The 13,084-nt window shown below is 54.4% G+C and overlaps 1 protein-coding gene across 1 annotated transcript in view; it reads left to right on the top strand.

Moving 5' to 3' along the window:
• XYLB (xylulokinase homolog (H. influenzae)) overlaps positions 1 to 13,084 on the top strand; it is a 34,551-nt gene that overhangs the window by 10,033 nt on the left and 11,434 nt on the right. The window contains exons 6-15 of the mRNA XM_015564845.1: positions 255 to 320; positions 1,472 to 1,544; positions 3,500 to 3,618; positions 4,659 to 4,740; positions 5,615 to 5,655; positions 6,211 to 6,326; positions 7,406 to 7,521; positions 8,181 to 8,254; positions 8,776 to 8,872; positions 12,043 to 12,101. Coding sequence (XP_015420331.1) covers positions 255 to 320; positions 1,472 to 1,544; positions 3,500 to 3,618; positions 4,659 to 4,740; positions 5,615 to 5,655; positions 6,211 to 6,326; positions 7,406 to 7,521; positions 8,181 to 8,254; positions 8,776 to 8,872; positions 12,043 to 12,101 — 843 coding nt within the window. The remainder of the gene's footprint in view (positions 1 to 254; positions 321 to 1,471; positions 1,545 to 3,499; positions 3,619 to 4,658; positions 4,741 to 5,614; positions 5,656 to 6,210; positions 6,327 to 7,405; positions 7,522 to 8,180; positions 8,255 to 8,775; positions 8,873 to 12,042; positions 12,102 to 13,084) is intronic.

Here is a 13,084-nt window from a genome sequence, read left to right as displayed (position 1 = left end):
AGAGTCAGAAACATCGATCAGCTGCCTCCTGCACACCCCCTACTGGGGATGTGCCTGCAACCCAGGTACATGCCCTTGACCGGAATCGAACCTGGGACCCTGGAGTCCGCAGGCTGATGCTCTATCCACTGAGCCAACCCGCTTAGGGCCTGAAGCCTTTTGAAAGTCTTCACATACTAACGGATTTCCAGAGTGTGGAGATGCTCATTCCACGTAGAATTTGGGTTTTTACGAGTTTGCCGTCTTTTTTTCAGCGATTTACAGGAAACCAGATTGCAAAGATTCACCAGCAGAACCCCGAGGCCTACTCACACACGGAGGTTGGTTAAACGTTCCCACTTGATTGAAAGTCACGGTTGAATTCCTTTTCTAATAATTATCTTCAACAGAAATACATCTCATGTGCATTGGTGGGAAAAAACACAGACATTGATTAGCGGGCATTAAAAATGATACATTCACTTTGCTTCCTTCTCTCATTTGGAAAACAATTTGCTTGTTTCTGTGGCTGGGCCCAACGCGCCTTTTTAATCTTGGAAGTTAACATCCAATTTACATTATAATGATTCAGGATTACTTTGCAGCGTTAGCCAGGGGTGGAAAGCCCGCTCGGAATTCTGTGGGAAACACCGGACAGAGGTGGCTGATGGGGGCAGGAGGTGTTGGCATTCTCTGCCCTGGTCCAGGGGCCCGTGGTTCCCTTGTGGAGGCCCAGACCCCCGAGCTGACATCTGAAATCTGTTATCTGTTCCTGCAGCTCCTGTCTAGGCCAATCGAAAGCTTCCTAGGGGCCGGCTTTCACTGATTCTTGCTCTGAACCCTCAAGTGTCTTTTTTGGGTCTGAGTCCTGCGGTCACACATCCCACTTCCCTGTGACTAGATACAGCAGTGGTTCTCAGCCTCCTGGCCCTTTAAATACAGTTCCTCATGTGGTGACCCAACCATAAAATTATTTTCGTTGCTACTTCATAACTGTAATGTTGCTACTGTTATGAGTCGTAATGTAAATATCGGATATGCAGGATGGTCTTAGGTGACCCCTGTGAAAGGGTCGTTCGACTGCCAAAGGGGTCGTGACCCACAGGTTGAGAACCGCGGAGATACAGAGACCACAGAAGGGGAGGCAGGAAGTCGGCACCACGCTCCCTGGATGCCGGGTGGAAAACCCGCTCCCCTAAGTGTGCCTTCCTCTGTTCAACTGACAGTTGTATGGACTGTCGGAACCTGCGGGGTGAGATGCCTCGGCCATTACTGGGGCATCTTGCTCATAATATAAAGCTCTTCTCATGTGTGTATGTGTGTGTGTGTGTGTGTGCATGTGTGTGTGTGTGTGAAGTATTCAGTTGCTTAGAGCAGTGGTCGCCAACCGGTGGTCCGCAGACCACTGGTGGTCTGTGAGGTCCGAAAGGTTGGCGACCGCTGGCTTAGACTCTATGGAAGTGAGTCATATCTCAGTTTCCTTCTCTTACAGAGAATTTCCTTGGTCAGCAGTTTTGCCGCTTCCCTGTTCCTGGGGTCCTACTGCCCTATTGACTACAGTGACGGTGAGTGGGCCTGCGGAGTCCTGGGCGTGTGCCCATGCAGGGGGCATGCAGGCAGTGTGGGCCTCGTCCACCTGGTCGGTGCCAGTCTTTCAGGCCTGTTATCTGCTGCCAAGCGGGGAGGGTGTTAGTTACCTTGCTGTTGGCAGACGACCGAGCAGTTCGCTGCTGCAGGTCACAAATGTTTCTTTGCCCAGAGTCTCTGAAGGTCAGGAGTGTGGGAGCAGTTTAGCCGGGTGATTCTGGCTCAGGAGCTCTCGTGAGGGGCCGTCCAGCTGGCGACCCTGGGCTGCAGCCATCCAGAGGCTGGAGGATCCAGGTTCACACACAGGCCTGTTGGTCAGAGGCCTCGGTTCCTGCGGGGCTGTTAATGACAACACGGCTGTATTCCCTAATCTGGGAATTGAGGTGCCATCACTTCTTCCCCAGCCTACAGTCGCACAGACCCACCCAGGTGTGGGGAGGGGAGGACCTCCCAGGCGTGAACACCAGGACTCGGGGTGAGCTGGGGCCAATCTTGGAACCTGGCTCCCCCAGAAGTCACTTACTGACGTTTTTGTTCACATTTGGGAAACTCCTGGGAGTTGTGAGCTTCTGGAATGAAAACCTGAAGTGACCGCAGCTGGGATAGCGCCGCGTCACTAGCTGAGCCTGCGAGCAGTGCTTCCAGCATCTTAAGGCGATCAGACATTTCTGATGGTTACGATGTGCAGCAGCCGGGGAATGAAGAAGAGCCGTGGGAACGTGCGGAAAGAGAGGGGTGTTTAAGCACAACAAAGGGAAACAGCGTCTGAGGGCGCCAGAGCTTTGTAACAACTTCCTTCCTCTCTGAAATCAGTAAAAGCATATTTTAGAAAAATAAAATAAAAAGCCTGAACAAAACTAAATGGAAATGGTAGCAGCGAGGGAGGAAGGCCGGGAGGAGATACGGAAGGAACTCTTGGGTGGGCCTAGGCTGCAGGAGTGACCAGAGCAGGAGGAGGATGTAGAGCAGGAGCCCAGACCCGGGAAAGTGGCTTCAGAACAGAGTGAGTGCTCTCAGCCCCCGGGAATCCAGCTGACGTTTTCGAGTGCTGTCGTGTTCCAGACGTTATTCGAGTTTTCAGGGGGGAAAAATGGGGCGGTTAAGGAGTGCCCCCCCTCCCCCCAACAATCCTCACTCACAGCCTGGAGATGTAAAGGTCCCTGCAGCTAATGGCATAGAACTCAGATCAGCAGAACTTACACATGGGCGAGCGGGGTGTGCACCGTGCTCCCCACCTCTCCCTGAGGCAGAGTGAGTGCCTCTGGGGCAGGTCACACGCTGCTCACTGCTCCACGATCTTCAGCCTCCGCTGGGCCTTCCGCTCCCTCACCTGAGGAAGCACCGCCTAACTTACCAGCTGCCTCTCATGGGCAGGTGACTCCATCCCCGCCCCAGCCCCCTCTGTCTGCCTCCACCTGTGCTCCGGTTCCATCCCCTTCCCCATCCCGAGGAAAGCCTTGGGAGAAATAGATCGTGGTAGCCAAGACAGGTGAGCTCAGTGAGGAGCAGGAGGAAGGTGAGGGGCATCTGAGCGCTCTCCCCGAAGTTCGATGTGGTTGGGAAGTCACTGAGGGCTGGCCCACATCAGCAGTGGGCTACCTCTGAGGAGACAGCTTGAACTTCAGGGGACACAGAGCAGTTCCTTGTCAACATATTCCCTTCCCCTGGCCAGGTCGCGGCCAGGTCTGGGAGCAGCAGCTTTCCAGGTAGCTGTGGTGTCTGAGCTGCTGGGAAAGTATTTGGAAGAAGCGGGGGTGGGGCAGGGCCTGTGTTTCCCAGGGCCCTGTTGGCGGCTGGCTGGCTGGGTCCAGCGTGACCCAGGCACATGGTACACCTTCCGCTGGTCCGAGTTCGCTGCGAGAGCATGATCCGCCCTCCCAGATCTGTGCATTTTTGCAAGATGTTTCTAATTCTTGTTTCCTGCCGTCCGTAGGTTCTGGAATGAACTTGTTGCAGATCCAGGACAAAGTCTGGGCCCAGGCGTGCCTTGGTGCCTGTGCACCCCATTTAGAGGAGAAGCTGGGCCCCCCGGTACCGTCATGCTCAGTTGTGGTAGGTCCTCTTTCCGGGGACGTGGCTCCTTTAAGAGCTGGAGGGAACAAACCTTTCTTCCCAGACACCAGGAAATCTTACCATGTATTTTAAACTTTCAGGACTAAAGTAAAGTCAGGGAAAGGGGGGAAAAAACACTTTCTTTTCCTGATTGTGCTTTCTAAAGATTACCCATCTGTCTAGAGGGGTCCCTGCCCTCTGGTCCCACAGCAGCTCATGGAGGCGCCTGAGGACCCTGGTTCCTGGGGGCCCCCCTGCCCGCACTGCCTTTTGGGTTTATTTTCTGTGGACCGTTAACATCGGCGTTCATGTGTTCAGTTATTCTTTTTTAAAAAAATGTTTATTAATTTTAACGAGAGAGGCAGGGAGAGAGAAAATCATCTATTTGCTGTTGCTCTTACGAATGCATTCATTGGTGGTTATTGTATGTGCCCTGACCGGGGATGGAACCCCCAACCTTGGCATAGGGGGACGATGCTCGAACCAACAGAGCTCCCCGGCCAGGGCTGCCCAGTGGTTCTTAATCCGATGGCTGGGCTGATGGGGGTGGGGTGGGGGGGGCGTGTCAGGGTTTGTCTACTCCCCCGAGTTGGCTTACGGGTGCCCCCCGGTAATTCATTTGCTTAGTTTTCCTGCTACATCCAGAATTTGAAGCTCTCGTGACATGTCCAAGTTGCAGACGGGCTTGCTCTGGTGACCTTGGCTGTCAACACCAAGTTGGTCTTCGAGGTGGTGGGATGACCTGTCTGTTTTCATGCTACATCCAGAAGTTGAAGCTCTCGTGACATGTCCAAGTTGCAGATGAGCTTGTTCTGGTGACCTTGGCTCTCAACACCAAGTGGTCTTCGAGGTGGTGGGATGACCTGTCCGGGGCTCCTCTGGCCTTTTGTGAGCAGGAGGGACATCCCGGTTTGCCACAGGGAGTGATGTGGCTCCGGGCTGTGACCTGGAGCCGGTCCCAGTCCCGTGGCCTGCGGGTGGACGCTGTGCTGGGAAGGCAGGCTTGGCCTCAGCAGAGGGTCCCGGCTTTTCCTCCTCAGGGGCCCGTTTCCTCCTACTACGTCCAGCGCTACGGGTTTCCGCCGGGATGCAAAGTGGTGGCCTTCACTGGGGACAACCCAGGTGAGTCCCTGGTGGGTATCGCTCCCCAGGGAGCCTGCCTTGGTCCGTAGCCTGGCCTCTGTGAAGCCCCCCTGGGGTGGGGTCCCGCCCTCCCTGGCTGCGGGCTCCACTCCTGAAAGCTGGCCCCCTGGACTTGCCCCACCGTGGCCCTGCCTGTCCTCAGGAGCCACAAGGCCGCCTCCCCGCCCAGGAGAAAACTGACGGTGATCAAGGAAGGCAGCCCTGCCCACAGCTCCTAGACCTGCCATTTCTGGTCCAAGCTAAACCTCCCACTCCCTCTCACCCTTCCTCTGGGACCCGGTTTTGAGGCCCTACCCGTCATTTGATCTACTGGCTTATTCCTCATGCACACACCTTGTTTTCCTTTCAAAGTGAAAATAAGTTCATTGAGTCTCCTTAGGAGCACGTGTTAGTTCTTACTCCTCTCCCGACGAGAAGAACACCCGCCCGGGAGGATACTGGGCTTGCTTCTAACCCTGAAGTGTCCGCTTCGGGACACGTGTGAGCTGAAATGGCAAAGAAGCAGCTTTCTATCCTTTTATTGGACTTTGGTTTCAGGCCGGTCCTGGTGTTTTGATCTGGCCCCCTCCGTTCTCGGTGCTCCTGGGAGCCCCTGACGGTGGGTGGGGAGTGTGGACTGCCTTAGGGAAGAGGTCCCAGCCCAAATCAAAGGCCCTGATCACAGAGCCTCCACTCTCTCGCCCCTAGGATATCCTTTGGGGACCTCTGAGCCCTCAGCTCACCCTGTTCCTGCCTCTACCCTTAGCATGTGGGTTCAGGGAGGGGGTGGGGGCTGTGCTCCCATCTGGGGGGCGATTGTCGTTTGCTCCGTGGCTCCGAAGTGTCTAACCAGAGGCTCCCCTCCCGTCCTCAGCATCGCTGGCAGGCATGAGGCTGGAGGAAGGTGACATTGCGGTAAGGTGACTACTCACGCCCACAGGTGGAGCCAGCTCTGTCTGCCCTGGGGGTCATCGTTGTTGCCTATCAGAGGGCCTGCTGGTTCCAAAGGGCAGCGGAGGGAGGGGACAGGGAGACCCAGGGCCTGCCCACATCTCCTCTCTTAGAAGGCCATTTGCCTTGGCTGAGTCCTCTGCCCACCTTGACAGTGGCCAGTCCTGGCGGGCACAGTGGCAGAAGGTGTGAGGATGTGAGCTCCCCAGTGAGAAAGGCAGACACCACCCATGCCCTCCTGGGTGTATTGGGCAGTCGCTTGGGGAACCAGTCATCCATCACCCACACCATTAGTTAGACACAGTTGTGGTGAGTTCTAGAAGGTCAGCCCATAGGATCCGGGACAGCCTGTATCTGGGGAGCTGACCTTGGGCTCCTGTGGTGTGCGAGGGTCAGAACAGGTTTCTCCCTGGAAGTGGCCTTTACTCTGCGGTCTGCAGCGTGAGGAGGGAAGCGATGGGGTCAGGGCGGTGGAGCTGGGCAAGGACAGGGTACCTCACCCTGCCCATCTCTCCTCAGATCAGCCTGGGCACCAGCGACACCCTGTTCCTCTGGCTCCAGGAGCCCACGCCTGCCCTGGAGGGCCACATCTTCTGCAGCCCGGTCGACCCCCGGCACTACATGGCGCTGCTCTGGTAGGTTGGGTGGGGAGGAAGGCCGTCTGCCCCCATTGGGAGCACCCCAAGTTGTCCCCCTGTGCAGGCTCCTGTGGGCAGCTGAGACCCCGGGACGCACTGGGTCCTGCTGACATAGAGCTGGGTGGGAGCAACCCAGGACCTGGAGTCCCCCAAGCCCAGGTCCCAATTCCAGCCCTACCACCCCCACCCTGGGTGCTCAGCCTGTGTGTGACCTGGGGCAGACGCCCTAGCACAGTGGTCGGCAAACTCATTCGTCAACAGAGCCAAATATCAACAGTACTTCTTCAAAATAGGCTCGCCCGGGCCGAAAACCGACTTCTGCGCATGGGCCGCGTTGTTTCAATCGCACTGTATGCGCGCCCGCATGTGGTATTTGGTGGAAGAGCCACACTCAAGGGGCCAAAGAGCCGCATATGGTTCCACAAAATACCGACTTCTGTGCATGGGCCACGAAGTTTCAATCGCACTGTACGTGCGCGCCCGCATGTGGTATTTGGTGGAAGAGCCACACTCAAGGGGCCAAAGAGCCGCATGTGGCTCGCGAGCCGCAGTTTGCCGACCACGGCCCTAGCATGTCTGGGCCACACTTTGTTCATAACCTGAGGAGAAGGGGAGCGTTTACTTTGTACTGTGAAGACGTGTTTGGCACATGGTCGATTCAGTTCCTCCAGGAAGGGGGTGCGCTGAGCACAGGCCTTCAGACACTCGCTGAAAACTACTGAGGGAGGTTTCTGAGCCTCTACGCCCCAGGAACTGCTGGGGAATATGTGGGTCTAGCAGATCTAGCCAGCCCCTCCCCGTTGTCCAGGTGGTACCACGTGCAGAACCCCAGCTCCCTGCCCCTCTTGGGGCTCCTCTGTGGCAGCCTCCTCTGTAAACAGCCCGAGACAAGTGCATTTCCAGGTGATTCCTGGGACCTGAGCTAGGCCTGGGACCTGAGGGAGAGCCGCCGATCCCTGCCATGCAGTGGCTGGGGGTTGTGGTCCAGCCTGACCTGCAGCTCCTCTTCTTGGCAACACGTGTGTCCAGTCAGCAAGCACTGGGGCGCTCCCTCAGGGTTGTGTGCACTTCTGCAGCTTTAAGAATGGCTCGCTCATGAGAGAGAAGATCCGCGACGAGTCGGCTTCTGGTTCCTGGAGCGAGTTCTCAAAGGCGCTGCAGTCCACGGAGATGGGGAATGGCGGAAGCTTGGGTAGGCTATTGGGTGCTGCGCAGGCCAGGCCTGGGGAGGGGCAGCAGCTGCCTGTGGAAGGGGCAGGGCCTGGCGCCCCGTGAGTAGGGGGAGAGGAGGGCCAGGGAGAGGCCCAGGAGAGCCCTGTGTGTCTACACTTGTGCTCCATGGGCCTGACAGCTGGTCTGACACCCTGTGTTCTGAGTGAGGCTGGGCTGGAGGCTGCCCTGAGTGGAAGATTGGGCCATCGCTGCATCTCCTGCCCCCTCAGAGCGCCTGGTGGCAGCCACAGTGCCTGCTCCCTCTGGTGCATCCTGTGCACAGCTTTCTGCTGCAGGCACCAGGTCCTGTTAGGAAAAGTGCCCAGTGTCTGGAACAGGCCTCTGAGCAGGGAGGGGGCGTGGGCAGGTATTTCAGGGCTAGTGGGGCAGCTGCCCGTGGCCCAGCTGCCGGGTGAGCGTCGGGAGAGCTGTCTAAGGAAACTTGCCGAGGCCTTTCCGGATGCCCTCTGTCCTGCCGGAGGGCAAGGGACTGAGAGTATTCGTAGATGTCCTCCCGTGGGTGAGTGGGGCCCAGCGACAGAGATGTGGGGTCGCTGCACCCGCCCTTTCTCTAAGTCTTGAGACGCCCACCTTTTGTTTTTGATTGTTGACGGCTACTCTCTTCCTGGTCTGTTTCAGGTTTTTATTTTGACGTCAAGGAGATCACCCCTGAAATGATCGGGCGTCATAGGTTTAGCCCAGAAAACCGTGAGGTACGTGCTACATGTATTGGAGCTGTATGGGCTCCAATTCTGAGTATTACATTTAACAGTTGCCTATGGAATGATGCTCCTTTTAAGGGCTCCATTCATTCACTCATCCATCGATAAAACAAATGTTTTTGAGCCTCTGGCCGGGTAGCTCAGTTGGTTAGAGAGTCGTCCTGATACACCAAGGTTTCGGGTTTGATCCCTGGTTGGGGCACATACAAGAATCAACCAATGAAAGCATGGATAACTGAAACGACAAATCAAGGTCTCTCTCTCTCTCCTCTTCCCCCGCTTGCTCTTTCCCCCTCTCCCTCCCTTACTCTCTCTCCCTCTCAAATCAATTAAAATAATTTATTTTGATGTGCCAGGGTGCATGCTCGATGTGGGGAGTCAGCAGCTATGCCTGAGATCCACTGGAGGCCTGAGCCATGCATTCTGAGTCCGGGTCATTGGTTAACATGCTAACACACACATGAGTGACAGTGAGAGCTCCTCACTCCGTGCTTGCTGTCTCCTGGACACAGGTCCCAGCGTTCCCTGCGGATGTGGAGATCCGAGCACTGATTGAAGGACAGTTCATGGCCAAGAGGATTCATGCGGAGGGCCTGGGCTATCGAGTCCGTAAGTGAGCCATGGCGGGCTGTGTTCTGGGGCGGGAGCCCGGGTCTCGCTCGCACCACGGGGCTTGCGGTCTGTTCGGCCGTCAGACGTGGCCTGGCGGGGCCTGTCTGTTAAGGCTCCATCGCAGGGGCCTCAGGCAGGAGAGAAGAGGAGCCTGACCCTGGTGGGGCCTGAAAATGAGGTGACTGGCTCGTGTGGGCAACCTACATGAGGGGACAGGTGTTCCTGTTTGCCCGCTCTATCCCCTGTAGCCTCATCTCCAGGCCAGGAGCTATAGGATTGACGATCTTTCTTTCTTTTTTAAATATATTTTTATTGATTTCAGAGAGGAAGGGAGGGGAAGAGAGAGATAGAAACATTAATGATGAGAGAGAATCGTTGATTGGCTGCCTCCTGCACGACGCCCACTGGCGATTGGGCCCGCAACCAGGGTAGTGACCTGACCGGGAATCGAACCGTGACTTCCTGGTTCATAGACAGACGCTCAATCACTGAGCCACACCGGCTAGGCTCGGCAATCTTTCTGTAACCCTAAGCTCCAACCTGCAAACTGAATGTCTCAAGACCTGGGCCCTGAGGACATGGGCACGCAGGTGGGATAGGTCTGGGCTGAGGCCATGGCTGGACCTTGACCTCCATCTCGCCTGCCAGGTCCCACCTCCCTGGGGGCACAGTTCTGGGCATTTCAATTCGGATAGGGAGGAGTGGGGATGTGGAGCCACTGTCCACACTGAGAGGTCTGGAACGGAGCAGCAGAACCAGGGCTTGGGGAGCCCATGGGGGAGAAGGGGGTTTCTAAGAACTTGAGCTATGGAATGGGCAGCTTTAGGAGGTGAGTGAGTCCCCCGTACTGATGGCATTGGTATGGTCTGGGGGTTTTGCAAGGAAACCAGGTTTCTAACATGTATTTGTCCCTCTGGGCAGCAGCGGTTGTCACTAGAGAAGGTAGAAAACTGAAGCCCCCTTCGCTGATGGCCTCCTCTGGGTACTTTCACGGGCAGTCGAAGTTCTAGGCAGCACGTGTTATGCTTTCAAACCCACCAAGTAAGCGGATATTAAAAAATAAGCATCAGGGAGACCTTCTGAAGACCTGTTAGGCAGCACCTACTAAGCTGCAGGCACAGCCCTCGGCGGACGTGTGTCAGAAGTATGTACGCGTGTTCTCCAAAGACGTGCCGGAGACCACGCATCAGGGCTCTGTGCTTGATGCCCCACATGGGGAACAACCCAACACCCGTTGATGACAGCCAGGGTACATGCCTTGTGGGTGTTCACACAACGTGATAGTACACAGAAATGAAAAGGGCCCGGCCTCAACCCCATGGGACAGAATCGATCTCACCAATGGAAATCTGAGCAAAAGAAGCCAAACCCAAATACACGTGGCAGGATGCCGTGTACACCAAATTCGAGAGCAGACACAGCTGTGTGCTGTGGTTGGAAGGGTTCTCTAGCTGTCAGGAGGGGCAGCTGGGTGTGCAGGGAGAGGCAGCGAGGGCAGGGAGGTCCTCCTGGGCTCAGGAAGGTAATGCGATCAAGCCATCATTCCCACCCTCTAAAGCATTTCCTGTGCAAAACAGCATAAAGTTACTTATCCTCTTAGCGAGCCTAAAAGTACAATCAAACCTGTTCGCCAGCTCTGCTGGGTTCCTCTCCAACAGGATCATGTAAATGAATGAGGTTGCTCCCCCTACACACACACCTACACTCCCCCCGCCACACACACACCCTCCCAACTCCCCCCGCAGCACTAAGAGGCATCATCTTCCAGCTGCTGTGTGGATGGACCCGCTTGGGTTCCTTCTTGATCAACCCTAATCTTGATAAATAGTGTTTAAAGAGAATAAAGAGGCACTTGATGTAGGGCTGGTGGTCATGATAATAATAGATCCTAACATTTATTAAGCACCTACTGTGTGCCCAGCCTGGTTCTAAGCACTCATTCCTTATTAACAGCAGCGCTCCGAGGTAGGTGCTGGTATTACTCCTACTTCCCAAAGTAGGAAACGTATTGAGTCGCTTGCTTAGCACGTTGAGGCTAGCAGAGCTTCTGAACCAAGCTTCTGGCTCCAGACTCTTGGTTCTTTTTTAAAATTTTTATTGATTTCAGAGAGGAAGGGAGAGGGAGAGAGAGAGAAAAACATCAATGATGAGAATCATTGATCGCTGCCTCCTGCATGCCCCCTACTGGGGATTGAGCCCACAACCCTGTCATGTGCCCTTGACTGGAATCGAACCTGGGACCCTTCAGTTCGTAGGCCGATGCTGTATCCACTGAGCCAAACCAGCTAGGGCCAGACTCTGAGTTCTTAACGACTGGCTACAGATGCTTTATTTAAAGAACCATCGCTCTCTTGATGTTTAGACACTGACAGACATGCACCCATCTGCACTGGGCTACACCATGGTCCCTTTCAGCTTATGTTTCTGTGTATAATTCATTTTGTTGAGGTTGGTTTGTAAAAGCAACCAAACCTTATCTTAGCAAGTTTGGAAAGTAAAGAAAACTACTTAGAATCTCCTCTTCCAGCCCCTTGCACCACCTGGAAGTTCTTCCAGTCTTCCTTATGGGCTTATTTCTATCTTGCTATAGTCCTACCAGTATTTCCTTTGTGCATGCAATCCCTGAAGTTTATCAAAAGCCTGCTTCATGTGCTTTCCCTGCAGTCAGGCAGAGAGGCTATTTTTGTTTCGTTTTTAATATATTTCTATTGATTAGAGAGGGAGAGAGAGAGAGAAACACCAATGATGAGGGAGAATCCATCAGTCAGCATGAGCCCTGACCAGGAATCAAACCGTTCATGGTTCATGGGTCGATGCTCAATCACTGAGCCACACCGGCCGGGCAGCACACAAGTCTTAAAGAGAATGCTTCTAGATGTTTCTGTTAAGAGTGATGTGTGTTGTACATTTTGGACATATGGCCTTCATCCATTTAATTAAGGTCCCTTCTTCCCTTTTTTGGAGAGATTTTTAATAATTAAAAGAAAAAGATGATCTTAAGAGGTGGGTGGGCAGCAGCCACACAAGCCGATTATAGGGGACAGAACCAGCTGAGGGTCTCTCCCCCCATCCTCTGTGATAAGCAAGAACAATGGCCGACACAAGCCCTTCGTGGCTGAAGAACTCCAGGAAACCCCCAGTCATTTTTTTTTTCTTTCTCCTTGCAGTGCCCAAGACAAAGATTTTGGCCACTGGAGGGGCATCTCATAACAGAGACATGCTACAAGTAAGTGTTGAAAGGATCTCTCCCATATCTGTTCATTCTTTTTAAAAAATTGTTTTTTTAAAAAAATTGATTTCAGATAAGAAGGGAGAGAGAGAGAAACATCAATGATGAGAGAGAATTATTGATTGGCTGCCTCTTGCATGCCCCCTTACTGGGGCCCGCAACCCAGGCATGTGCCCTGACTGGGAATCGAACCGTGATCTCCTGGTTCATAGGTCAACGCTCAACCATCCAGCCACACCGGCTGGGTCCATGTCTGTTACTTCTAAGAGCCAGACATTCAGCAGGAGGAATGCCTGTTCCCACTCCTTCCCTCCCAGGAAGCCAGATCCGCTGCCTTGCAGCTTACACTGTGAGCAGGTTGTCTTAGACTCAGGAAATCCGCTCCCTGTCGAACTCCACTCTCTGATCCCAGCACCCGCCTCTGTACTCACGCGGAAAGTGCCTGTCCCACACGTCATACCTGACATCGCAGGCCAGTGTTCTTGCCTTCCCAAAAGCTCTGCCTTCCGTGTAAAGATCTCTGATTTCTCAACCATTCCTCTTGTAATACAGTTGCCGGACTTGGTCACGGTCTTTCTGATCCTCCACTATGCTAGAAATATGTGACCAAAATTGGAATCAACGCGCAGATGTCTGACAATCAGGCTGTTACATCTTGGGGCTGAGTATTTTGGGATGTAGCCTGGGGCTGCCTTAGCTGTTTGAATAACTGCATTGACTCTTGACTTGTAATACACCTGCCTTAGGTAAGATTCTCTAGAAGCAGAGTCTGAAATGGGCATTTCCTATAAAGTGATGTGTTGAGAGAGTTCTCCTGGGAGAGGGGGTGGGAGATGCAGGCAGGGCAGAAGGGCAAGCAAGGATGTGCTTTTGGCTGGCGTCGGCTTCAGCTCCATCCCGTGGGGAGATCCGGAACAGGAACTCTACCTCAGACTCGTTTTCATCTTGGGGTGAGGGGGCCAACCGGCCGTCCTGGGAAG

Source organism: Myotis davidii, unplaced genomic scaffold, assembly GCF_000327345.1.
Source record: "Myotis davidii unplaced genomic scaffold, ASM32734v1 scaffold81, whole genome shotgun sequence".
In the NCBI taxonomy this organism is placed as follows: Eukaryota; Metazoa; Chordata; class Mammalia; order Chiroptera; family Vespertilionidae; genus Myotis; species Myotis davidii.
Note: the sequence above shows the minus strand (reverse complement) of the source record. Positions and strands in the feature narration are given on the sequence as shown.